Source organism: Odocoileus virginianus, chromosome 20, assembly GCF_023699985.2.
Source record: "Odocoileus virginianus isolate 20LAN1187 ecotype Illinois chromosome 20, Ovbor_1.2, whole genome shotgun sequence".
In the NCBI taxonomy this organism is placed as follows: domain Eukaryota; kingdom Metazoa; phylum Chordata; class Mammalia; order Artiodactyla; family Cervidae; genus Odocoileus; species Odocoileus virginianus.
In genome coordinates, this window is record NC_069693.1 from 13373276 (window position 1) to 13400970 (window position 27695).

At 47.5% G+C, this 27695-nt stretch overlaps 1 protein-coding gene across 2 annotated transcripts; it reads right to left on the bottom strand.

Moving 5' to 3' along the window:
- On the bottom strand, nt 1-26593 carry SPINT2 (serine peptidase inhibitor, Kunitz type 2). 2 transcript variants are annotated; one of them, XM_020881603.2, is made up of 7 exons: nt 26023-26593; nt 7304-7474; nt 3931-3984; nt 2619-2672; nt 1934-2095; nt 1611-1649; nt 1-298 (listed from the first exon to the last, which is right to left on the bottom strand). In XM_020881603.2, exons 1-7 carry the CDS (start codon nt 26126-26128, stop codon nt 132-134), a joined length of 753 nt encoding a protein of 250 aa, XP_020737262.2. In that variant the 5' UTR covers nt 26129-26593; the 3' UTR covers nt 1-131. The 2 variants fall into 2 exon arrangements, with proteins under 2 accessions (XP_020737262.2, XP_020737263.2); XM_020881604.2 differs by lacking the exon at nt 26023-26593 and adding an exon at nt 11752-11806.
- Between the last annotated feature and the right edge of the window lie 1102 nt (nt 26594-27695).

The window sequence follows — 27695 nt, forward strand, 5'->3', positions numbered from 1 at the left end:
TGATCTCGCAAATACAAATCAATCACTCTATTTGAAAAAGCACACATGCGTTCAACACTCGTCTCCCCTCCCTTTCCAGATTCTCTTCATCAACAGGGGGTGGAAGGGGGCAGCCCCTTGGCAACGGGGGTTCACAGGACGTAAGAGTTCTTCACCAGCTGCTCCTTGTCATCCCCAGAGCTCCAGACGGTGCAGAGGGTGCGCTCCTGGTTCCTCCGCGCCAACCTGATCAGGCAGACCACAGAGGCTCCCAGCAAGAGGATCAGGACCATCACGAACAGCCCCACCAGGACCACCACTGCGGATGAGAGAGAGGCCTCAGAACTGGGAGGGGGGACCCCAGGGGGCCACAGCCAGTGTCCACGTGAGCTCAGGAGGAAGACCAACACCCCTTGGGCTACATGTCCCCCCGCCCCAACCCAGGAAGCCTGACAGGTAGTCAAGTCCTCAAGAGAGTCCCTATAGTCTTGAGAAATAGGTTTCTAAAAATGGAGGTGCTATGCTAGGTGCACACAGACAGAGTGGCTGTTTGTGTTTCTTCTTTTTGAACAACAAAAAAAAATCCTCACTTCAACTCTATCTCCCTACCACCTCTCTGGGGCAACTTATACAGGAAAAGCACCCATCTCTGGTGTGGGTGTGTAAACACCGCCCCCCCCCCCCCCCTTCCAACCAGCCCAGAGAAAGATGTGGCCCTGCAGGTTGCTGGGGTGGTGGCCTGTGGAATGAGGGATGGGCACAGGTCTATTCAGAGCAGGGCCGGGAGGGGACCCTCACACTCCTAACTGCCCAGGCAAATCTGACAGTGGTTACCCCACTGCAGTCCCACTGGTCAGTTAAGAAGCTTTTTCTTCAGGCGAGGCTCCCCTTAAGGAATGTGGTCTGGTGGCAGTTGCCCAGCTCCCTCTCCCCACATAGCCACAGAACCAGACAGGGTCAATTCCCTCCCCATCTCCCACCCTCCAGATCCCGATGCCTGGCCAACCAGGTTCCAGCTTCATTCCTCTTTTTCTAAAGGAGGGCAGACACACAGGCCAGGCCTGGGCTCCTGAACAGGACACAGGTGCAAAGAGGCCAAACCAGCATGGCAGGTCTTTTGTGCAAACACTACCATCCATGATTAAGGCTCAGAATCAGAAACAAAAACAAGAGAAGGCCCAGCCTCCTCGCCAGACCAGACTGCGTGGGGACAACAGTGCTGGTGGGGGCCATGGCCCACCCACAGCGAGGGCTTTCCACCCTCCTCGGTGTCACACAGGACCAACGATGAATACCCCAGGGCAGCAAAGCTCCCCACCAAACCTGGAGTCAATCTCAGGCCTGTGTGTGGCAGATCCCAGATGCCTAAGCACAAGGTGGTGTCCCCCGGTCACCCTCGGGGCTGCTGGGAAGAGATGGCCTCATTCCGAACCCGTTTATGTACATCGCACCATGGGACACACATCTACCATGTGTTCCAAGCTGCCCAGCCATTCTCGTGCAGAAACGTGACTTTCTAACAAAAGATGTGGACAGTGAAGGACAATGTGTCCAAGACAACATGAGGCCACAAAGACAGAGCCGAGTTAAGTCAAGGAAGGCAGGTGGAGGGGGTGCGAGGGGCCGTTTACCTTTACTGCCGAAGGGCAGGGCAGGATACAACTGCTTGCCTGGAAGAAAACACACAACCTGAGGTCAGCTCCCAGCACTCCTTCGCTCACAGCGGCAGCCACCAGAGGCTTCCCCTTGGTCCTGGGCCTTCAAGGGGAGCTCTAGCTAAGTGACTTCTTCCAGCCCTTCAGAGGGTTCTGAGGCCTTGCCACCCCCTCCCCACTAGGAAGCCAGAGGAGGGTGAGGGTAAGAGTCCAGAGGATGAGGAAAGGGATGGGGGTCCTCTTGGGAGGGTTCCCCTGCCCGTGGCTGTGTCTTGGATTGAGGCACTACGCAGACTCACCGAAGCATTGCTGCATGCACTCCTCCTTGGAGCGGTAGTTGTTTTTATTGCCCCGGCATCCTCCGTAGATGAAGTTATCACAAGAGTTCTTCTCGGCATTAAAGTACCAGCGCGGGAAGGCTGCGCGGCAAGGCCCAGTGACAGCCTTGGCAATGCAGTGTTCTGGGAGCGAGACAGCCCGGTGGGTACAAATTAGCAGGGCCCAGGAGAGGTGACTGGAGCTGGAATGCTCCCAAGCAGTCATACAGCTGCTGGCCCGTGGGGAAAACCTCTCTCTGCTAAAAGAAACTGGTTAATTGCAGACATGGCTAGTCTGGCCCACATTTTCAGGTACCTTCTCTTTACATAGTAGCATAAGCAGACTATAGTTATGGAGGTTACCCTATGTCAGTCACTGTTGTAGGCCCTCAACCTGTGTGAGCTCTGAAAGGCCCCTCATTTCAATCTCAGGGCTCAGAGGCAGAGCTAGTTACCCGCCCACAGCGCAGCTGCTGGCAGGCAGGGCAAACTTCTCCAAGGGCATGCTGTGGGCCCATTCTGCTTCCTGCTGCCCCAGGGCATCCTCGTGAGTCCTAACACCCAGGAAAGGTTGGGAAGCCCTGCTCTACAATATCCTCAGTAGAAACCCTCAAGTGTGTCTCAATTCCCAACTAAATAAGAAAACATGTTTTTTAAAAAGTTGTACCTTCATAGCTGAAAATATCATCGGAGAGGTCATCAGAATCCTGCCTTCTGGGAACTGAAACACAAACATCCATGTGACTCCGTCAGGGAGGCCGGAATGGACACAGGACAAGTGCCCTAGCTGGGGCTGAGTCAAAAGGGGCTCACTGAGGGAGTGTTGACACTCTGGCACCCAGAAGGAAGGGAGTGGAGGCTCCTCTCTGTGGGCAGCTCTGCTCCATCACCTCTCAGTCCTAATGCACTCTACAGCGCCTCCAGCACCACGGCTGGATGGGGAGGGCTGCTCGGCAGGTCAGAGGTTACTACGGAAACCAATCCGAGCCACAATTTCTGGGTTGACAGAAAGACCAGAGGTATAGGAAGTCACTTATTTTCTTGGGGAAATTTTCTTCTGAAACAGGACAGACACCAGAGTTATGAATCCAGTGCCCTATGGCTCTGGATGACCTCGCAGAGGCCAGTTTGGGAATAAACAATGAACCCAGGCAAAGCAGTGGCCAGGACAGTCACAGGAATCCTAGCCTAGAGAAACTGGAAAGTGCCTCCAACCTTAACTCTTAGCATTCTGCCAACTGGTTGACTGCTAAACCAATAAATGCTTACTCTCATTTACGGTGGGCGCTGAGGCTAGAGTCAAAGGCCCAGAATAAAGACTGCAACCAGTGTGCGGTCACTGGCTGACTGGGGCCATCTTCAAAGCTGGTCGGGGCGGACTCCCTCCCTCCACTGCAGAACTCGCCCAGCAGAACCCACTGCCTGGGGCCTGGCCTTGCTAGTGCGTCTGGACCACTCACCCCAGGCTCCAGAGGCAGAGTCCTTTAAGCATAAAGAAGGAATGGGGCAGCTGTTCTCAGCACTACAAGCAAGCTAACACAAAGAGATCAAGGACTTCAGTGGGAAGGGAGGCGGGGGTGGCAGAGGACAGAGGGTTCAGCACAGGGAGGGAGATGGACCGGCGAGGATGACAGAGAGCAAGGGAGAAGGATGTGGCAAGGAGCAGGGACCCGGCAGTGAAGACAGCAGAGCAGGCAGAGAGTGGGGACTTGGGGCCTGAGCCGCATGCAGCAGTAGCCACACCCCTGTCCCCCAGGAAGCACTGTGGAATCCCTCAGCCCTTCCTGTCTGTAGGACAATGCGAACTCCCCAGCGTGGGAGGCTGCAAGGAGCCAGAAGCTGGCAGACTCAGCTTGCCAATTCTACGTCAACAGAACCAGGAGGAGGAAGCCCTGGTACAACTCCCAAATGACAAATGTCCTTTCACATTACCCATCTGGATGGCCTTCATTCCATCCTGGGTCTTTTTAAAAACCTACCACTTGGGACGGAAGAATCTGCTTTATCCCTGATCTGCTCATCGATGGTGTTCTCTGCAAGGGAACAAACAAACAGCACAGTGAGAAGGGGCACCTCTAAGATCGCTGGTGAAACAAAACAGGCTGCATCCCTGAGCAGGCCTGGTCCTGTGGGCCTCTCACAGAGACTCCCATTTCTCCTTTATGTGGGCCCTCCAGTGTGCATGCTGGACCACAAACCTGCCAGAACCTGGGAAATACGGAACCAAGACTGTCCTTGTGGGTTAAACGTTAAGATCAACTAGCTGGAAATCAGAGCAAAGACGTGTGAAGTGACATTATAAAAAGACAGAATGGCTTCCAGGGCCAAATAACCCGTTGAACTGTATTAACTCACGAAGAGAATTAAAAACTGAAGGGCGTGCTCAGCCCTGGGAGCGCACTTCCTGCCACCAGCCCGTGCGCTTAGAGCTGTTAACATGGTAAATTGTATGCTATGTATATTTTCTCTCTCACACACACACAAAGTTAAGAGGGTGGGTGGAGAAGCCAGCCATTTAAGGAAGTGCAAAAAGGGGAGGGCTGGCAGCGTGCAGGAGGGAGGAGCCCTCCCGTGTGCAGAGACATGGGGCTGGTCTAACCTGATGCCACTGCACTCTTGCATACAAATCAGCTCCCCTGGTTCCACCCCACCCATCATCAAGCAATCTTCTAATCTGGCTGAGCTTTGTCTACACAGACTAAAGCGTAGACTAAATCGGAGAGTCTGGTCCCTTCAGTGACTTTGGTTCTCATTATGATTAATTAATTAGTTGTTAATGAACTGTCATTCTCATTATCATTTGGCTCCCCACAGAGTTTGCCTGCCTGAGAAGGAATCTGCTGGCAAGGACTCCATGAGTGACTTGTTGCCGAGTCGTCGCCCTGGCAATTCCAGTTCTCCTTGCAGACTCATGAGAGAACGCCTCAGGAGCTGTGTCGTGCAGCCACGCTCAGGTACCCGCAAATGAGTTTTCTGGGACCTCCAGGCTGGGGCCAGACTCTGACCTTTAGGAAGACAGCTGTCTGCCTTCTGCCAGCAAAACACTACACCCCATGGCCCTCAGCAGAGACATTCCATCTTATGCCCTCTGTTCACTGCTTGTGTTCTTAAAACTTAACTTTCCCCCTGAGAAACCAAGGAGTAACCAGAATGGCATGTACATTTGCTACTGTCAACTCTTTTTTGTTGTTGTTGTTAATGTGGACTATTTTCAAAGTCTTTACTGAACGTGTTACAATATTGCTTCTGTTTTCTGTTCTTTCTTTTTTTGGACCAGGAGGCATGTGGGATCTCAGCTCCCCAACCAGGGATCTAACTCGTGCCCCCTGCACTGCAAGGCGAAGTCTTAACCACTGGACCACCAGGGAAGTCCCACACTGTGAACTCTTGATAGGGAAAGGACAGGAAAGGTAGCAAAAAAACATTTCCCCTTAATTCCTTCCCCGACACTGGATCACAGCTTATGACAGAAAATTACATACAATAAATGGTATTTTCCTCACTCACCATTTGGTGAGGTTGCCAGTCACCCAAAAGGTGAGGGGCTCACTCACAATCCAAGAATAGTACCAGCCCCCTGGCTCTCCGAACACGTGCTGAGCGCTGAGCACTCGCTGGGCAGGAAAAGGTCAGTAAAACGCCCTTCCAGGCACTGGGTCTCGGCCAGGCTCGTGCGCCTGGGCATTGCTGTAAACCTCAGGCCACAACCAAGGCCCTGCTGCTGTCCTCTCTTTATGCACGTAACTTTAATCCACTTATGTGATTGCTGAATGCAGAGCTCAACGCCAACAGAGAGCACAGCCGGTGCAGGAGGCGGCACAGACGCCTGGCCCAGGCCCCAGGCTTGTGGGGCCGAGAGCGCTGAGGGCGCCACAAGCACTTTCTGCCCAGAATCATAATCCAGGTGCTCCCAGCGATGTCAAGCTGTCAGGAAAGGATGTAAGAAGTCCCATGACAATGTTAAGGAAGCAGCCAGTGAAAATCTTTGACAGACAGTCTGGCTGGCTGAATCTTCGGGTCTCTGGAACACTTGGGAGGGATTGGGTCCCAGAGGTCCAACATCTCACTGCCATCAGGTCTCAAGGAGTCCCCCGAGGCTCCGTTCAGAGCTGGCACATACTGTGGTGGGGCTTAGGTTTTTATTTAAACTGGGAGGCTCACAGGGTCAACAGGACTGCATGGAAGTCCTCACTGAAGGCTGGGACAAGGACGGATTCCAGAAGTGTGTTCTAGTTTTAACTTGATTCATTACTCAGCTGGCTGGCTGAGCTCAAGTCATTTGTCCCAAAGGTAAAAATAACCTAAAGGCCCAGGGAGCAAGGGGGCCGCCTGTCTGAGCAGACCTGGAGTGGGATGTGTGCTCACTGGTGGGAGGAAGGAACCTGGGGGGAAGAAGCAGTCGTGTCCCGCCTCCCCTGGCTCTAGTTTACAGCCTACTCTTCCCTTTCTGGGAAGAGGGGGAAGGGTACTGCCGTGAAACCACCGTGTGTGGGTGACCTTCACATTGGGCTTGTTTCTTCTGCTTTTAAAAATATCTCCCAGTTTCAGCCATGAAGAACTAGCGAAGAGCAAAAGACTTCTACGACCCTTTATAAACTGTCTCTAGATAACACCAAGTTAAAAGACGCTTGCTCCTTGGAAGGGAAGCTATGACAAACCTAGACAGCATATTACAAAGCAAAGACAGGGTCTTCCCTGGTGGTTAGTGACTAGGACTCAGCGCTCCCAGTGCAGGGGGTCTGGGTTTGATTCCTGGTCAGGGAACTAGATCCCACATACCGCAACTAACACCTGATTCAGCCAAATGAATAAATAAATATTTAAAAAAAAAAAAAAAAAAAAAGCAGAGACGTCACTTTGTTGACAAAGGTCCGTATAGTCAAAGCCGTGGTTTTTCCAGGAGTCACATATGGATGTGAGAGTTGGTCCATAAAGAAGGCTGAATGCCAAAGAATTGATGCTTTTGAATTGTGGTGCTAAAGAACACTTTTGAGAGTCCCTTCAACAGCAAGAACAAACCAGTCAATCCTAAAGGAAATCAACCCTCAGTATTCATTAGAAAGACTGATGTTGAAGCTCCAATATTTTGGCCACCTGATGCAAAGAGCCGACTCATTGGAAAAGATCCTGATGTTGGGAAAGACTGAAGGCAAAAGAAGAGAGGGCAGAGGATGAGACAGTTAGATAGCATCACCAACTCAGTGGACATGAATTTAAGCCAACTCCAGGAGATAGTGGAGGACAGAGGAATCTGGCGTGCTGCAGTCCATGGGGTCTCAAAGAGTCAAGACACAGCTTAATGATTGAAAAACAACAACAGATAATAAAACCTCCCCAACAGCACTGTCTTACCTGTGACACCAGCACACTTAGCAAGACACTCCTCCTTGGTCATGTAATTATTGTCATTCCTGTCACAGCCTCCATACACAAACTGCTGGCAGGATCCGTCAGTGACATTGTACCACCACCGAGGGAAGGAGGCCCGGCATCTTCCCACTTTCTTGGGAAGGTGGCAAAAATCTAAAACACAACCAAAGACCAGTTAGCTTAGCAGGGCAATTCGGGCAAGCGAGAAAATGCACAGCCCTCGAGGAAGAGGCCCACAGCTTTCCAGAGTCTTAAGTTCCAGCAGCTCCTCTATGAGCCGTTTCTAAAGTGTCACCATCAGACCTGCTTAGGGATTCCTTCTTTGTGTAGGAAAGAAAGGCGTCATCTGACAACAAAGATACCAACTACCCGACTGCACTGAATGTCGGCTGTGTGCTGATACTGTCCCTGCCCTGTTATCAAACACACACACACCCCGTACAGAAGCTGGACTTCAGAGGCAGAACACCAGACTGCAGGATCCTTCTGGATATGTGCCCGTCTCACCAGGCCAAGGGGAGCTTAGCACTCAAAGGCTAGAGCTGGCGATGTGCGGTCAGGAAGGACGCGCACAGCACAGTGCACTTAGCACCCCATAGGACCCTTCCTAACTCTTCCTGTCTACTCTCTGCCAAGACTGGCCACTTCATAACTGAGTTACCACCAGAGCCTCAGAAAGAAGTTCCCGAATGTTAGTTGCCCCCACTGCCGACCCTTCAAAGGCAATTCAGGTCGCTCCTTTCTTCCAGCGTCTATCTTGATGGTCCAGGGTTACAAGGTGCCCCCAAACCTGGCCCTGCTTTGGTACAAGGGAAACAGAACAAAGTTATAAAATTCCAGCCAGATACATTTGTCTACAGAAAGCCTATAGATCTGCTCTCTCTCTTATTTAAATATTAATTATTTCTGGCTGAGTTGGGTCTTTGTTGCTGCACACAGGTTTTCTCTAGTTGTGGCAAGTAGGGGTTACTCTCTAGTTGCAACGCTTGGGCATCTCATGTCTGGGCTCACAGGCCCTAGAACATGGGCTCAGTAGTTGCAGTCCATGGACTTAGCTGTCCCCACAACATACGGGATCCTCCTAGAGCAGGGATCGAAGCCATGTCCCCAGCGTTGACAGGTAGATTCTTAGCCACTGGACCACCAGGGAAGTCCTTCTGCTCTCTCTCTTGAAAAGGGAGAGATAAACAAGTGCTGGAGACAACACCTTTACTAGAATGGCCCTTTCTTCTAGAGGAATGAGGAGGATTGAAAGCTACTTGAAAAGGGAGTCACCTGACCACGTGGTTCAATGTATGCTCTGCACCACCATATCAACCCTTTCTGGGATCACGAGCCGACATCACCTCTCCCTCCACCCTGGTCTCCTACACCTCTGAAGTGAAGTCGTGTCCAACTCTTTGCAACCCCATGCACTGTAGCCTACCATGTTCCTCTGTCCATGGGATCTTCCAGGCAAGAGTACTGGAGTGGGTTGCCATTTCCTTCTCCAGAGGATCTTCCCGACCCAGGAATCAAACCCAGGTCTTCCACATTGTAGGCAGACGCTTTACCATCTAAGCCATCAGGGAAGTCCTACATCTCTGCCTTCCTGCATAAGGGAACTGCAACCTGCCTCAGGCCCAGCACGGGGTGCTTCATAAACAGCTCAAATAAAACCATCCCAGGGCCCAGAACTTGGGTTGTAGGTTGCCAATGACTCCTCCCTAGTTGTTCTCAGCCTGGCTAGGTTTATCTCACTGAGGGGATGCCTTTCAAAGCACAGAGAGCAGGATCTGTGCTTCTGCTGCATCTCCTAAAATACATCACAACAATGGGCAGGAAACCAAACATTCCACAAAACATCTAACTATGGACAAAAAAGGTTGGTACTATGCAAAACAAACAAACATCCCCAAGGAACGCCAATAAATCACAGGTAACTAGCAGAGCAGAAAAAGCATACTCTGAAGTAAAAAAATCTTTTGTTAATGTGCAAGTAACCATCACTGAAATCATCAGCTAAAAAGTACCTTATCTGGACACTTCATATGAATGGAATCATACGGTATGTCCAAAAAAGGCAAATCAAGAGAGACAGGAAGTAAGATTAGTGTTTGCCTGGTGCTGGCGGGGGTGGGTTGGGATGGTGGAGAGTGACTGCAAATGGGGATGATGGAAATGTTCTAAAATTGGATTGTGGGGATGGTTGTACAACTCTGTTAATGTACCAGAGGCCATTGGGTTTGCCTATAACAACTGATTTTATGGCATGTAAATAATAAATCAGTTTTGTTTGTTGCTGTTGTTGTTTTAAATAGGCCCACACACCTTTGTCCATATAACTGCATCAACTAGAACCAGCTGGGTGTGTACCCAGAACAGGTACTTTTGACAATGTGCCAAAAGTCACGAAACAAACACAATCAACAAGGCCCAGGGAAGACGCAGCAGAAGAGTTCTCTGGTGCGTGTTTCTGCCTGACCCACCAGGCTGTCAAAGGCCAGAAGCAGCACTGCTATCAACAAGACAAGCTGGAGAGGACCCAGACAGGATCCCCATGACTGCAAACTGAAAACATTAGGGCAGAGGCCCCCAACTGCTGCCAAGGCTTGGCAACTGCCTATCCAATGCCCTGCCAAGCTGAGAGCCTCAGGGATCACTGACTGCTTGATGTCCTTGCTTCCCGAGCAGCTGTTAGGGAAATGAAAATGGAGGTAGTCTTGTTCAGGCTTCAGAAGCAGGAGAGCAAGCCTCTGACTGACTTTGGACCCTGCCTGGACAACCCACCTGCTTGCAAAAACACCAACTGTTACCAGCAAGTCAAGAGGCACTTTAGATGAGAGAGGGAGTGGGTCTCGGCCAGCCCCCCTGGGGTCCAGAAAATCTTGTGACTCACAAGGTGAAACAAAAAGCATTGTAAAACTTAAAACCAGAGTTACAATTTTGCAGGCAAGCTGATCAGGATATCAGTTTGCGGCCTGGGATTACAAGTGGGAGCCCCCCAAAACTGCAATCTGCAGTCTCATCAACAAAGTGGATGCACTGTCTCCAGGCTGCTGTTAACAAGCAACTTCCCAGCGCTGTTTAAGTCTGATTGCTGGTGGGCCCAATTTGGTGATGTACATACACACTGTTAGTCTTCTCTATTGTTTCTATTTCTCTTTTCTTTTAATGACTGTATAGTAAAATTAAGTTAAATAACCCCCTATTAAATACTGAAATTGTTTATTGTGTGACAAATAAAAGTTTCTTTTGTTAACAAACCCTTCAAATCTAAAACAAAAGCAAAACTTCCAACAGCTTCGGGTATGGTCTTTTAAACAAAAACACCTGAAAAAGGAATTGTGTGCTTTAAATGGGTTGACTGTGCGGAATGTGAATTAATGTCTCAGTTGAAACAAACACCTGAGAGGGGCCGAACAGGAGCTCAAGGCAGGGTTGCCATGAACTGTCAGATGCCACAGCGCAGAGAACACAGCAGGGCGACCACAGTACAGAGTGGGAATTGGGTGGCTTATCATAAGCAAGGATGCCAGATACTTCTGCCAGATGTTCTGTGCAGGTACAGAAGCCTGAGGGTGCATAAAGAGGAGGGGGGAGAAAGCTTATCCAGGGATGGACGGCAGTTACCCTGGTGAAATAAACACTGCCTGGAATCGGCCTCTTTGCCGGCTCAGACAGGCACTCCTAGTGCCCCAGGGCTGAAGAAGCGCAGGGACGCTGCTCTCGCTAACAAAGCACACTGAGGATCCTGAGAAAATAACTGTCCAGCAGGGCGGATATGTGCCAACATACCTCCTCGGAAAGCCAGCTGACATGGAGCAGGTCACCTGGCATCTGAGTAAGGCAGTTTTCTGGAGGATTCCTGTGAAGATCCACTCTACTGGGATCTACCAGGCAGACTACAGGCTCTCAGGAGACGGCTCAGGACGCGTTTTGGTCAAGAGAGTGTGGTCAAGGTCTGCATCTGAACACTTACTTTTCTGACTGCCACCACGAACCAACGCCTCTTCCTGACTGGAATGCTCTTTCTGTAGATGTGATGGTTCCTTCGTTACGAACTTTGTGGGACTGAGAGGCCATTCTGTCTCGGCTGCTCACATCTGCTGTCAACAATCACACATTGACCTCACGGTTTTGGAAGTTTTGGAAGCAGCCTTATTTTCAGGTTCCTTGGGTGGGGGTAGGAGGGGATGGAGGTGGCTTCATTTTTGTCCCAGGGAATTTAGAAATGTCTGTTTATTAAGAGAAACTCAGTGGGTAGAGAATTTGCCTGCAGTGCAGGAGACCTGGATTCAATCCCTGGGGCCAGAAGATCTCCTAGAGAAGGAAATGACTACCCACTCCAGTACTCTTGCCTGGAAAACTCCATGGATAGAGAAGCCTGGTGGGCTGCAGTCCATGGGGTCACAAAGAGTCAGGCACGACTGAACGACTAACACACACACCTCCTGCACTAAAAACGCAGTATATATGGAAAGACATCATGTTGACAATTGTTGAAGCTGAGTGATGGTCTATGGGAGCTCATAAACCTGCTTCCACTACTTCGCGTACACTTGAAAATTCCTGTAATAAAAACAGAAAGAAGCTAATCTCTTTTTAAAATAAATTGGACTAGAGTAAAAGAGCTCAAAGTAGCAGATTAGTTGGCCAAACCTAGGTTCAACCAAGTTGAAATTCAACCACACAACTACTGTGTCAAGACAGAGTACCTTCTGTGAGGAGGGAGGCTCCTTGTCAAATGGAGAGGAGTCCATTTCGTTGCATGCCTTTCCTAACTAAATTGCTTTTCAGCTTCTACGATACACATTTTTACTCTCTAGGCTTAAGGAAATGATCTTATGAATAAAGGAGGTTGTTTCTGTTTGGTTGGTTGGTTTTGTTTCAAAGGAGAGAATGTTCCTTTAGGAAACACAGGCCACATGTTCTTCACCTCACTCCAAATCACATCAATGCATTCTCCCTTCTGTTGCTCTCCAAAAAGCTTGTACAAAGAGCCAGAAATACTTTAGTGTGTAAGATGACTTCCATGACTTATCACCTTCCTTAGAAAAAACTCCCCAAAAGTCAGAATATTATCTTTGGTAGACTCAGCTTAAAATCAAAATGCAGAGCATGGATTATTTCTTGATATCCCATTTCACTGCCTTCACTAAGCTAGATGCTGGGCACATTATGTGCGTGATTTCTAATAGTCATGATAAAAACTGTGACTCATGCAGTAACACCCACCTCCCTTTACAAATGGGAACACTCTGGGCAGGTTAACCGAAGCAAGCAGCAGAGCTGGATCTGAAATTAAACTGGTCTGATCAGACAGCTCAAGCACAAACTTAAGGACCCCTTTGATGGAAAGAAAGAAAAGCCACTATAGTGACAGGCAGTGGGAAAAACAAGACACTGAAGTTGCTTAAAAGCCAAAACATTCCTCAAGGCTTCATCACAACTGGAGGGTTCACCAAGGCCAGCCTTCTGCTAGGTCTTTTTACGGCCACAATGACAGGGTCACTGATAGCACCATACCAAAGAACTGCCCCAGGCTGAGGGGACTTGGCTGGACAATTTTCAGGAAATTATTCCTTAATAACTGTTATTGTTAAGAGATGACATTTTGGTCTCAGAATACTTTTGGGAAACAATCATGAAAAACGTGTTTCAAGTCCTATTTCTATGCTCAAAAATGCTACGGCAAAATTAAATACATTCTGTGAGTTTTCAAAACGGAAGGAAAAATAGAGGGTAAAAAAGAAGAAAAAAAAAATAGGGGGAAAAGCTGAGGGGCGCCAAATTTGGGTACACTTGCTTCAGAATATGTAAAAATGGAATTCCTGGCTTTGGGAAACAGTAACGCTGTCTTGGAAAAACATCAAAAATGGTTAAAGTCACACATTATCTGAAATATGAATCTAAGTTACAAAACCCTGGCAGGCATTTTGAACATTAGCTGTTACAAAATTGCCAAACAGACAGGTCTTTGTCATAGAAAACAGGTTTTTCTGGTTCTGAAGTCACTTAACTTTACCAAAATAAGGAGAACAAGCCCATGGCTCAGACGTGCTCTACTTCACTCTTCGTGCTAGAATGACCTGCTACTACCTTCCAGCAAGGACATCACAGACATTTCAAGCTCCTAGGCACTACTAACCCAACCTAATTTTACAGGCTTCAGAAAATGGTATCCAATCATTCTTCAGAAATGCACAATTACAGCTGTCCCTACTGAAGAGTTTAATATATTTCAAATATTTTGCTACTGCTGCTGCTGCTGCTAACTCACTTCAGTTGTGTCCGACTCTGTGCTATCCCATAGACGGCAGCCCACCAGGCTCCTCCGTCCATGGGATTTTCCAGGCAAGAGTACTGGAGTGGGGTGCCATTGCCTTCTCCTCAAATATTTTGAAAACTACAGAAAATGTCACAATGAAATTCTAACATTTTAAGGACCAAAACACGACAGCTGAAACCCTTTGTGTACCCCCTCACTTCAATTCCACTTGTTCCCTCTCCCCTAAATTAACAACCACCTTGAACTTAGCATTTTCTTTTATTCATGTTTTTAATACCCATTCAGAGTCAGTTTACTTACAAAACAAGCAAAAATAACTCTCCTGGGATTCTAGTCCTTGATATACTTTTTACTCCTGTGGGTGCTATACATTGAAAAACACCAACTTACTGCCTCACTGTTTCCTAATAAGAAAACCCTGGATCAAAAAAAAAAAAAAAAAAAAAGCACTGGATCATCTCACAAGCTCGGACCCACTCATGAAATGGTCTTTCTCTTCCCCCGATCTGTTTTCTCTACAGCAAACATCAATAAACTTTTTTAAGATGGGCCAAATAGTAAATACAGCCAGAATAGTGTGAAATCAGGCAAAGCAATGGAAAAAATTATAACTGTTCCATGACCTTTAAGATAAAAAAAAACTGTGGGTTATAAATGTATAGGATAAAAAATAACAAAATGAGTATTTATTTAGTTCACTGTAAGTTAAAACATTAGAAACTTGAGAATTGAAGCGTTAATTTTCTTTGTAAATAAAGTAACTCACCAAGGGGCTTCCCTTGTGGCTCAGTTGGTAAAAAATCCATCTGCAATGCTGGAGACCTGGGTTCGATCCCTGGGTTGGGAAGATCCCCTGGAGGAGGGAAAGACTAACCACTCCAGTATTCTGGCCTGGAAAATTCCATGGACTGTATAGTCCATGGGGTCACAAAGAGTAGGACACAACTGAGCAAGCAAATTCACCGAGAGCAGTGTGAACAGTACTTGTGAAGGTCTTTGGTCACATACTCACTGATATGAAGCCAGTTTCTTTTCAGTTCACCTTAGAGTAAGTGTCACACCTCTCTAGGTTTGGGTCAGCTTCTGACCTTTTATCCTTTGCTCTATCAATGCCATGAAATTGCCCTGAGAGTTGCCTGGCATTCTGTCCAAGGTTCGCCCAGCATTACTTCCATACACAGGAACACCATCCTTTTTTGTCACAACTAATTTCTTCACGTCTGTCTGTGAGCTCCTCTGGCTGCACACCGGTCTCAGATGGCGGCAGTGCCCACTCCCACAGCTGGCTCATCCTCTGATCACTCCATTTGTGCTCAAATGGAATTTCACTTCCAGCGTTATCACTTTTCTTCTTTGCTACACTTTGGTCTATTTTGGCCCAATTTCCTTTATCGATCAATCATTTTTGTAAACTGTCGCATTTTCTGTGGAGCAGGAGACAACACAACTGCAGGTTCTGCTGTGTACGGACTGAGTGACGCATGTGCAATGGCCAGGTACCAGGCATGTGTGTCACGTACCCAGGGACTCGGGACTGAAACTCGTTTGGTACCCAAGTACTGTTAGAATACTGCAGTAACTGAAACCTGTGCATGTTGAAAACCATGCAAACCAAGGGCTGCCTTTATCTCAAGCTTCACAGCTCACACAGTCTAACTAGTCAACTCTGTCATTACAGCATGGAAGCAGTCTAAGGTAATACGTAAATAAATGACCATGACTGGTGTTCCAATAAAAATTGGAATTAAAATATTCTTGTGATCTTTTTCAACTAGTAAGGGACTTCCCTGGTGATCCAGTAGTTAAGAATCTGCTTGCCAATGCAGGCTACATGGGTTTGATCCTGTGGTCCGGGAACTAAGATCCCACATGCCGTGGGGCAACTAAGCCCAGGGGTGGCAACTACTGAAGCCCAAGCTCCTCAACTACAGAAAGCCCAAGTGCCACAATGAAGACCCAGCACAGCGCCCGCCTACTCCCCAGCCCCGCCCCCCACCAAAAAAAAAAAGAGCAGAAGCCATACTTAGTATGTAGGCTGTCTGTATGCAGTGGCCATGAGCTGGAGTTTGCCAATCAGCTCTTTAGAGAGTGTTTATAAAAACACCCTGCTCAGATTTTCCACACTTACCCCTCCCCGCATCATGTTACAGAACTCAGCAAGTCCTATGTGTGTGGTCAGAAGCTATCACATAGACTCCGAAGGCTCACATTTCTTATGACAACACACCCTTCCATCACTAAAAGCACCTCTACTTGTTTCATGAAAGCCACTTAGAACTCAAAGGATAATGGCCAACAGGAAATGATTTGCTACAATAATACTCAGACATGTGAAAATATTACTTTTACATAAAAAAAAAAAGAGGACAGAATACACTTCACTCCTCAGTACTGAAAAGCAAACTAGCTATTGAGTTTCAAAGAACAGGGGCAACTATTACCATACCCAAGGAAGGGCTTGCTATGCACAAACCTACAGTAGCTGAAAATTCACCATTGAATTTTTCATGAACACCCTGTTCAGGCTGGTGAAGTAACTTGTGAGACATCCACACATACTACGTATATGCTGGTATAGAACTAGGGAGACAAAAGCAAAAGAATGGTTTACATGCAATATTATGATTTTTTTTTAAACTTTTAATTTAGATATGTGTGTGAATATACCTTTAGGGAAAAGAAACTAAAGGAGGCAGAAGCTTTTCCAGTTTTTTTTTTTTTTCCATCTGTATCTTTTAGGATAATTTGAGTAATTTTGTGAATGCACAACTTATTTTCTTTCAGAGTTTTATCTGGATAGTGGATTACAGTCACCCCTCCTGTTTGCTTAAATTGTTACATTTTTCACAGTAATGAAATAAAACTGAATGTACTAATTCTCCAGTATCTTGAGAACAGTAAGCAACTACCTTCCCTGGTAGCTCGGCTGGTAAAGAATCCATCTGCAATGCAGGAGACCTCGGTTCAATTCCTGGGTTGGGAAAATCCCCTGGAGAAGGGCTAGTCTACCCACTCCAGTATTCCTGGGCTTCCCTGGTGGCTCAGATGGTAAAGAATACACCTGCAATGCGGGAGACCTGGGTTCTATCCCTAGGTTGGGAAGATCCCCAGGAGGAGGGCATGGTAACCCACCCTACTAGACTCGCCTGGAGAATCCCCATGGACAGAGAAGCCCAGCAGGCTGCACAGTCCATGAGGTCACAAAGAGTTGGACACAACAGTGACTAGGCACACCAGTGTTTGGTTATGGGGCTTCCAGGTGGCACTAGTGGTAAAGAACCCACCTGCCAATGCAGGAGATGTAAGAAGATCCCCTGGAGGAGGAAATGGCAACCCACTCCAGTATTCTTACCTGGAGAATCCCATGGACAGGGAAGCTTGGAGGGCTACAGTCCATAGGGTCGCTGAGTTGGACAGGACTGAAGCAAATTAACACAGATTAGCACACAGTGTTTGGTTAATAGCTCACCTATGTGAATAGGGTGATCATACAATTTATCCTTTGATCAAGACACTTTTCAGAGTGAAAGGGGTGTTCTTAACAGCCACCCTGGGAAGTACAGTGGCATAAGTTGGAACCCTCTAAGGTAAACTGAGCTAAGTAGCCAGCCTACATAGAAGGCACCCACTGGGAAGGGAGCCCCTGACCTCCAGGGGTTTACGATTAAGTTAGAGCCACAAGACTGGCTTGGACAGAAGGAAAAAAAGAAAACCACACAAGGTAAGCTACTACAATCACACCCTAAATTCAAAGGGCTATAAGCCACACAGGGCACAAAGGAAATGAGGAAAAGCTCTGGTATTGGGAAGTGACACAATAAGGAAAATCATTTGGCCAAAATGTAGGGGACAGATTAGAGGACAGGGCCTGCAGGAAGCTGTCCTGGTGAAGGACCAGTGTGTGTAGGAGCCCCGGGCTGCCTCTTACTTGCCCACTGTTTGGGGTTGGGGGTGTGGGGGAGGGGCAGCTTTCCTAACCTCCCTGTACATGCATTTCCTCATTCATAATAAAGAAACAATAATACAAACAACAGAAATGTGTAAACCTCTCAATAAAGCTGGAAAATGCACCCAGCATTCTTCAATTCAGCAAGCCCTGTATTTTGATTTAGGTCAGGCTAATTAAAAAAAAATTTTTTTTTTCAGAGGCTTGGAGTTTCTAAATCAGACTCTTGGGAGCCTTGATAAGGCAAAGCTCAGATTAGAGGCCTATCATATCTGTGACATAATTAGAAATATGTATTTGGTCTCTCCCTACCCCATGTTCCTGATAGAGAGCTCCTAACACCCTTGGAATTTCTTGAGTGCCGTATCATGTTCTACTCTAATATTTGGTTTTCTGACACAAGAACTAAAACCCCAGCAATCTCTGGAGTGGCACAATCATCTTACTGTATGCCAATGAGATGACTAGTGGCTGGGGGTGCCCTAGAAAGTTTCAGGAACTTCAGGATAGAGGCTGGGGGAATTTCCTGGCAGTCCAGTGGTGAGGGCTCCACACTTTCACTGCAGTGGGCCCGAGTTCAATCTCTGATTGGGGTACTATGATCCCACAAGCTGTGTGGCACAGCACCCCACCCCCCAGAAAGGATGGGGGCTGGGAGCCAGAAAAACCAAGCCTAGATTAAAGGGTTGGAACTTTCAGCCCCACCCCCTATTCTCCAGGGAGTCTGAGTTAATAATCAATCATGCCTACATGATGAAGCTTCAATAAAATATCCCAACTGAAAGGGTGGTGAACACACCCACATGCCAGAAGGGTGGCTCACCCCAAACTCCATAAGGACAGAAGCTCATACACTGGGGATCCTTCCAGACCTCTGTCTTCACCTGGCTATTCACTTGTATCCTTTATAATAAACTGGTAAATGTGTTTCTCTGAGTTCTGTGGACTATTCTAGCAAACTGGATCTGAGAGGGTCATGGGAACCCTTGAACATTTCAAGTTGGTGAAACTGAGAGATGACAACCTTGGCCTTTGATTGGCATCTGAAAGGAGAGGGGCAGTCTTGTGAAGACTGAGTCCTTAACCTGCAGGATCTGTGCTCACTTCCAGCAGATTCAGAATTGAGTTAAATTGCCAGACACCCATTCTGAGTCTGCTGAGTATTGCCTGATGTGGAAAAACCACACATCTTGTATCAGAAATATTTTCTGTAGTAGACAGGAGAGTGTTCTCTTTAAAATCCCTTCAAGATTAAGGCGAGAGCTAAGAATGTTAGCAAGAGAACCAAACTGAGGACATTATAAATACAACTCAGCCCCAGTTGAAGGCCTCTCTGTGTGATTAATATCCACTCTAGATCTAGCTATTATAAGAATGTTTTTTGACAAGTCTGTTAGCAGTAAGTCCCGTCTTGTGAGACCTAGACTTCTGCTTACTGCTGTGGAACGCACCATGTATTAGAGGCTATCTTGCAATGACTTGTCTGGGAAAGGGCATTTGCTCAATGTAACCTGAATTCACTGGTGAGTAATAAAGCAGAGATTCAGCTGGTTTTCCCTCCATATGTCCCACTGAGATAAATTCTGTGGGCTTGCAGATGTATCTCTTAAAAACGACTCAAATGAAAGGGACTTTTTTGACACTGGGACCAATCATTAAGAGTGTTGTAAAAATTAAAGGCATTTTTTACTCAATTATAAACGCTTAAAACATTTGGCACAAAGCTTTGAATAAGTAGTGTATTTTTATGAAGACTAGACTGGTGGTGACTCGCCAGGATAGAGGGGAAAATCAGTCAGTGAGTTGACAAAAGCAATCCAACCATCACTCTTTCCCTTTGCTTTTCTGCTGTGCAACCACCTGCCATGCCAGCCTGAAGGTATAAAATTCCTTATTTTAATATGCAGTAAAGTCCTGCAACACTACAATATCTGGAGATTAAGAGGTCAGAGAAAATAAGAAAAACTATGCGCTGGTTACCTATTTCGACTTCAAGCTATCTTTTCATCAAGGAATGAGACTCACATTCTGTGTGAGTGAAGAGGTACTAAATACTAGAAGGCAGATATTCACCCCTGCTTTAATTCTGCTGGGCCAAATCCCAAAGTTAACATTTATTTTATAATCAGTCTTATTTCAAGGTGATCTATAAATCCACCTGTTTTGGTTAGCTGGATAGGTTCTACAAACTTGAGGACTTCTGCGTCTAGTACAGAAAGCTATTACTAACCATGCCTTCCTCTAGGTTCGGGTGCCTGGAAGTTGTCATTATTAGGATAAGTAATTCAGAAACTTTAACCCCTAGGTATTTATGAGGAGAGAACATTTACAATGACAAACCCAACTTACAATGTAAGACTCATAAAATCTTGTTTTAGATACAAAATCTTGGCATTTTAGATATAAAATATTTAGATATAAAGGTTTACATTCCATAAACCATCATCACAATGCCAGCCACCACTCCTACCCACTTGTCACCTCATATTCATCACTCAAGCAGGACTATAAATTCTACCCTTACCTAAATCTGTACCTAGAATTACAGTGGTCAATCTGAATAATTTGAAACAGTAGTTTCAAAGTTTTTCATGGACTTTGAACTGTTAATTCACATTCAGGGGTTCTTAACTTTTTAAAAACCTGGAACCATTTTCCAGAAAGTGATTAGAGCTAATGGGCTGTCTACCTAGAACAATGTTTCCCAAGCTTTTCTTCCATTATCACCCCCCACCCCCAGAGACTTCTTAGACATTTTCCCTAATCACCCCACCAACACCACAGACATATATGTAGCCCTTTGAAAGGTCAAAAACTATTATACTATCTATTATTCCACCCCACTTCCCGAACATGTCCAAGATTCTAAATGACTGACCCTGGAATAAACACAAAGAATCACAGGCTTCTGAAGCCAGGGACCCAGGACCCCACTGGTAAGATCCATCTCAAACACTTGCCTCATTTCTAAAATGCCTTCCTAGTAATGAAAAATGTGCTTCAAATAAACTTCCAAGTAACTTTAACTTCAAAGTTCCTGGGCCTCAGCATCCCTTCATTAGAGTTTTCAAAACTATCTTGTCAGAAACAAGTGAAACGACATTTGTGATCAGCATCAAAAAAGGAGGTCCATAATCCATATACTAATGATTCTGTGGTCATTTGTGAACTCCTTATTAGTCAGTGACCAATGGGCCATGAAAGCTTCCTGGGGTTAATTAAGTCATTTCAGTGTGACCCCCTCAGGGTTCTCTCCTGCCTCACATTAATCACAGGCTACCTCATCCCTTATTCCGCCTGTCAGCCTCAGGACATGGTAAACAGAGGTTTGGCTGCCTGGCCAACTACCTTAAGACAAACCTGAGTGTTGTGAATGACTCAGGAGACAGGTATAATGAGAAACAGGTCACAGGCTGGCTTTCTCTATTACAGGCTGACTTCTTAAATGCTGATCAGGGCAAGGGTCCACTTTCCCTCAGTGGGTCTGAAGGCAAACCCTTCAATGTTCTTTAAGTATTGGCACCATTTCAGCCTCAAAGGCCATGTTTTTAGCACTAAACATACCTACCAAACCTTACCTTCATTTTCTTCTCTTTTTAACAGTAGAGTTGTTTACAGTGTTTCAGGTTTACAGCCAGATTCTTGTCCATTGTAGGTTATTACGTGATACTAAATATCTTCAGTACCAACAGTTCCCTGGGCTATACAGTAGGTCCTTGCTGTTTATTTTATATAAAGTGTATCTGTTAATCCCCAATTCCTAATTTATCTTTCCTCCCTTCCATACTTTTCTTTATAGTACTCATTACCAAGTATCTACTCATTGTTTACTTACTGTATTGTCTTCCTCTCATTACAGTGTAACTGTCATGGATTGGGGGCGGGGAGTGGGGGTGGGGTTGTCATCTGTTTCATTCAGTGCTTTCTTTCCAGGGCCTAAAACTGTCCCTGGTACTTGGTGGGTGTCTGTGTTGAATAAATCAGTTAATAAATATTTCAAACTGTCCTGGAACCAACCTGTCTTACCTGAAAATAGAACAAGCGCTTCTATGAAGGATGAAAATAGTATAAGATGCCACTCTGGAGACCTCTCAGCTGATCACCAACACCAGCTGCAATTTCACTCTTATCTCTCATCCCCTCTTTGACTACCCAGTTTACAACTACCTATGGGGGTGAGGAGAAGAGAAATGAGTGGTGATTAATATGCTTATTGGAGATTTACTGGAAAGTTCACTCTTTCAGTCAAAGTTCTGGAGAAACTAATTAATTCAAGAAGTTGATGCAAATGGAAGATCATGGACTTTCCTGGTGGTCCAGTAGTTAAGAATTCACCTGCCAATGCAGAGGACATGGGTTCGAAACCTGGTCCAGGAAGATCCCATATGCCAGGGAGCAACAAAGTCCCCATGCTCTAGAGCCCGTGCTCTGCAACAAGAGAAACCACGGCAGTGAGAAGCCCCCAAATGCCACAACTAGAGAAAGCTGGGGCCCAACAGCAAAGACCCAGTGCAACCAAAGATAAATAAACAAAATAAACAGAAGATCACTTCAAAGTGTGCTGGAGGCTTTCACATAAATGCTGCCACACTTGTCTCCAGTGGAAATTCCCAAGAACAATCAACAAAGGGCTATGAGCCAAGGAACCATTAACACAAGTTCTCATGTATAAGTTACTGGCAGTAGGAACTATGTTTAACTGACCACTCCCAAAAGGAATTTTTGAGGTTCTATTCTGAAAAGGAATATACTATTTGCCCTTGTATTGATCAAAATTATTTATCTGCGGGCACTCCAAATAACAGGACTTGTCACCCAAAAAGAGAGAAAAATCATGCACATTTGTGGCCACCTGTTAAGGGGTGTTCCCTGAGAATAACAACAAACATAAACACACTGCACTATACAATTTATAAACTATTATGTTTTATCTACCTTTGTTTACTAAATGGGGCATATTCTTAATGTGGGAGTCACAACTCAAACGCTCAGAAGATACAGAGGGCAGGCCAAGTGAATAAACACAGAGAGCAGTCTATGTCCTTTTCAGAAGAAGTACTTGGCACTACCCCAGGGTGCTATGTGGGAACACTGCGCCAGATCTTCATATTTTTTAGGCACAGCCCCAAATCAAAATATTTCCTAAAAAAATTCTCAATTCTAGAAACTCTACAAGTCACATAAAGCCTGTCTGAGGCTTCCTGGGAACAGCCAGTTTGGTGGGGTTTTTTTTTTTAATAGCTTTATTTATTTTTTACTTAAAAAAAGTTTTGGCTGTGCCACATGGAACGTGGGATCTTAGTTTCCCCACCGGGAATCGAACCTGCATGGGAAGTGCGGGGTCTTAACCACTAGACCACCAGGGAAGTCTCAACAGCCAGTTTATAATCTGTATGTTTCCACGGCAGACTGGCCCTCTCCCTGGATGCTACAAACACCCGGAGATGTATCAGTTGTCCCCCACCTCCACCTGCAGAGGTGTGCCTCGAAATGCCCACTACATTCCACACCCCTTCCTATCTGCCCTCTGCCACCCAGTGCCTCACCAACACTGTCCGTCTCGACACCATGTGACTCTCCTACCACTTGCTTATCACCACACCAGGCCCAGACTCCTGAGTTACCCTTCATCCCCATGCATCTTGTTTTGTGGCCATCTCCCTTCCCCCAACTCCTGGAGTCTCTGATACTTATGGCCTATCTTCTGCAAAACCTCTCATTCCCTCAATCTCTTCTCTGAACAGTCTTACCCTAACTCAACCCAGCTCACCCCTGAAGAGAGGCTTCTCTTGTGTTCTTGCAAGTGGGCACTGCTTCTACACCATTCTCCCTCCACCCTCAACACCCCAGTTATGAACCTTGTCATTGGAGTAAATCATATCCCACCCTGTGCGTCATTTGCTGACCCAGCTCATCCCCACCTTGTTTCTTCGCTGATTTTAGCTCCCTGTCACTCCCACTGTGACTCTTATCACCATTCTCGGTGATTTCTGTATCTAGACAGGTGCTCCTCCAACCATCCTGGCCTCTTGGTTCCTAGACCTCCTCTCCTCCAGTGATCTTGTCCTCCCCACAGCCACTCCCCTAGACCCTTCAGAACCTCAGCTTCATGGGTCTCCCTCACTGCCGAGCGTAGTTTATCTTCCTAGTTCATTCTTTTCAAAACCTCAGGTCCAATAACTCACTGGTCCTACCACCTTTCCACTACCCCTCAGCCCCTCATATCTTCACATAGATTGTTCCTTGACCAACCATTATGATCACCCCCTTACACACTCCCCCTTCCTCCATTATATTCATCTGGAGGTAACTGTGCAGTTGTGTGTGGCTGGAGAAACACCTCACTCTTAGTGGACGACTTTGCTTCCTGAGAAAAATCAAAGCAATCAGAAGGTGGGCAGAGGGATAAAAACTATTTCTTGTCTCCAAATAAGCTGTTGAAAGCTCTCATACAAACAGAACTTCAGATAAGCAAGGGCATTAGTTTACCCAGCCAGATAGGAATACTTCTGAAAGGTCAGGAGGTCCAGCCAGCTTCAGCAGCTGGGAAAACCACTGGGAACAAGCAGAAAAGATCTCTGTAGCCAGACCCAGCTTTGTCAATTACTAATGTGTGGCCTTAGGCAAGATTTGTATCTCCAACGCCAAACCAAGTTGTTTCAAGGATTAAATAATACATAAGTGCTCAAAGCAAGCAATAGATGTTATCCCCAAACTCAATTTTGATAAAAATTGCAGGCCAGGTAACTGGAAGGTATGGGTTTCCCTGATGACTCAGATGGTAAAGAATCTAGCCTACAATGCAGTAGCCCCGGGTTTGATCCCTGGGTTGGGAAGATCCCCTGGAGAAGGGAATGGCTACCCACTTCAGTATCCTTGCCTGGAGAATTCCACGTACTGAGGAGTATATGTAAAAAGAGTCCAGAAGGGCTGACAAATTCTAGTTCAGATCACAAGAATGATCAACACCTGCATTCCTAATTCCCTGGAGCTGAATCTCTCCCCACAGGCCCTTAACTCACTTTTTCCTCTCTGCCTTGGGCACAGGGAAAATAAGTCTTCAGAAGTCACCACAGGTGATGACTTAGTGTACAAACACCAATGCTTTCTCTTTCCATCCAAAATGCTGGCCTGTAAAGTCACCTGGTTCCTGTCTGCTTTCCCCACTTGGCCTCCTCTTCCAATCTCCCACCTCCCCCTCACAACACACCCTGCTCCAATAGCCCTGGCAGTCTTTTCCTCAAATACCACCAAGCTCATTCCAGCCTCAAGGTCTCTGTACTCCACTACCTCCAACTGGACAATCATCACTGAGGCCTTTGTGTTGCTGCCACTTGTTCCTTCTTCACGTTAGAGCCCAGCTGTCACTGTCTTCAGGGCGACCTCCCCTGAGAACATGAGCTAAAGTGGCCCCCATCATCCCTGTTTGTTTGCTTCTTCCTGTTCAATTACGTCTTAGTAATTTAATACTGTGGTAAGTGCTCTTTATTTAAATGCTTACTCCCTGTCTCTGTCTGTCCCACTAGAGTATCAGCTCTCTAAGTGCAAGGACATGGCTTGTCTGAGTCACAAATGGTATCACAGTTCCCAGCACTGCCCCCTGACACATGGCAGGAGCTCAAGAAGTTTTGCTGAATCAACGAATTCTTCTTTCAGGAGGATTATTTTCAAAATCTGCTTGTGCTTGTCTGAGGAAGTAAAGTTAAACCAACACTTGTTCAAAAAGATCTTTCAGGCCGAACTTCCGTAGAGTTTAGAGGTTTAAACTGGGTCTTACCCTCCACCAACCTGTAAGGACGAATTCAAGCCCAGCTTCTCAACGCCAATATTCCTAAGCCAAGAGGCGCTCCATCCCCGCCCCTTGCACCCCGTGCAAGTTTTCCCTCCCAACATATTTGCTGCTCTTTTCCTTTGAATATCACTGAGAAACACCTTTGTTCTGGGAGGCGCTCTAATGCAACTGAACCCAGAAAGATGTCTCAGGAGGCTGCGGTCCAATATCCAAAAACATAGGGTGCAGGCTTCTTCCCAGAGGTCCCCTAACCCAAGCCCTGTCCTTTGGGGCTGGCCCCCCACCCCGGGCTTTCTTGGGCTTTTTTTTCGCTGGCAGGAAGAGGCCGGTCTTCGATCCGGTCCCTCACCTCCTTCCGGCCACAGCAAAGGCCACTGCCACTCCTTCTTGGTGAACAGCCCTAGCCAGTCTCCTCCCCCCTCTACATGAAACTTTTCCAGCCCGCACCCGTCCCCGCTCCCGAGGGCTCCCAAATCCCTTTCTCAAGGTTCAATCCAGCAGGGCTGGCTCCACTACACCCCCCTAAGCTTCACCCAATCGCCCCCAAACTTCCTCCCTCGCCAGTTCCCCCTGCCCAGACCTCGCCTCGGCCCTCCTCGTTCCCCAACTTAGCCACTCCACCCTGCCCCTAACGCCCCGCCTTCGGCCTCTCGACCCTCCACAACCCCCAGGACACCCGCTCGGGCCCTCACCGTGGACGCCACGTTCTTCGTCGGCCGCCCCAGCCCCGGAGAGGAGCAGCGATGCCAGCAGGGCGAGGAGCACCCCGCACCGCCTCGGCTCAGAGAGCTGCGCCATGACGGACTCCGCCCGACAGCCCAGGGGAGAGGCCTCCAGCCTCTGGTCGTTGGGGTCTCGCGAGCAGGTGCGGGAAGACCCTCGCTGCGCACGCGCACTGGAGGGTCTTGCGTTCAGGTGCGGGCGCTCGTAGGGGTCTGCGGGGCTCTTCTCTGCCCTCGCCACACAGGAAATCTCCAGGAAGCCCTTTTCTCGGTCTTTCGGTGTGCGGATACTCTGCCTCCTGTGCCCACTATGATTTCCTCTGCTCCTCACTCGCCCCGGACTCTCTCTACCCTTCAGAACCCCACCACACCCCCAGACCCTTGGTGGGCGCCAGAGGTAATGGCGGCCGCCTCGAAGCAGCTGTCGAAGGTGGAAGGCCAGGTAGAGGGCGGGGCGCACCTGGTGAGGCGGGACGCGTAGAGCGCAGGCGCAGGGAGCCTGCACCTGAGCGGCCGTGCTCCTCCCTAGGCGCACGTAAGCCCGCCCTGGCGCTGAGGTAAGGGCGGGGCTTATGTTGTCTCCGCCCCGCACGAGGCCTCGCCCGGGGCGGTACGCGCAGGATGAGCCCTAGGGCTCTTGCTGCCCGTGGGCATCGGCTTGTTGACCGTGTTCGAGCACCTTCGCTCTTGAACTGGGCCTCTGGGAAACGAGGGTGCAGGCGTGCTCTTACTGGACACCTGTGGGTTTTTTGCCCAGCTTGCCTCAACCTTCCGATGAGGGCAAGGGATTTCTTCTTTCCAAATTCCAACGTTCACTGAGTGCCTCCCCAGGGCTGACCAGTCTCCGCATTACCAGACAGGAACAGTGCCGCGGAGTGATGACAGACGCACAGGACAACGTGATCATGGATGAGACGGGGCAAACACAGGGTGAATGATCAGAGGCTGCGTGGCGGAAGACCTGGGAACCCAGACAGGTTCCCTGTTCAATCTGAGAGAGCGCCAGAGAGGGCTCTCAGAGGAGATTATAGACCCATGAGTGAACAAGAGCCCCAGACTCTGCCTTCGCGGTTTCCAGTACTGAGATGAAGACAGATAATTAACCAGAGACAGATAGGTGTCAGGGGAGTGTTGGGGAAGCACAGGCAGAGTAATCAGACCTGAAAGGAGGGAAACCCAGAGAAGTCACCTGACCAGCTTCGGGGCCATGGGGGGCTTCCTGAAAGAGGCATGTGTGAGCTGGATCTCAAAAGGAGGATGAAATAGGGCAAGCTTAGGAGTAGAGGGTAGCTGATGAATAATTAAAATAAATATATTATTAAAATCCCATGACAGTGCTATGAAGGAAAGGAACCAGCAGCTGGGATGGAAAATAACAGTTGAGGAGGTGGTTTTAGATATGAACCCTGGAGGATAAGAAGAGCTGATGGACAAACATTCTAAGCAAACAGCAAATGCAAAAGTCCTGAAGCAAGAAAGATGTCAATGTGTTACAGAAGCCAGGGCCACACCCACTACTTGGCTTCCCTCCTGACATAACAGTATCTGAAGAGTCTTAACTGGGTTAACTAAGTGGTGTTTAACTTAAACAATTAAAATTTTATGCCTGCCATATTCTTTAATCTTGCAGTGAGGCCCTGGGA

Bases quoted from the DNA above. Each gene is read 5' to 3' on its own strand.
- SPINT2 (XM_020881603.2), bottom strand. From the start codon at position 26,128: ATGGCGCAGCTCTCTGAGCCGAGGCGGTGCGGGGTGCTCCTCGCCCTG. The intron at 7,475-26,022 runs GTGAGGGCCCGA...GTTGTGTTTTAG, and splicing joins CGAAGAACGTGGCGTCCACG to ATTTTTGCCACCTTCCCAAG. The intron at 1,650-1,933 runs GTGAGTCTGCGT...GTTTTCTTCCAG, and splicing joins GTGCATGCAGCAATGCTTCG to GCAAGCAGTTGTATCCTGCC.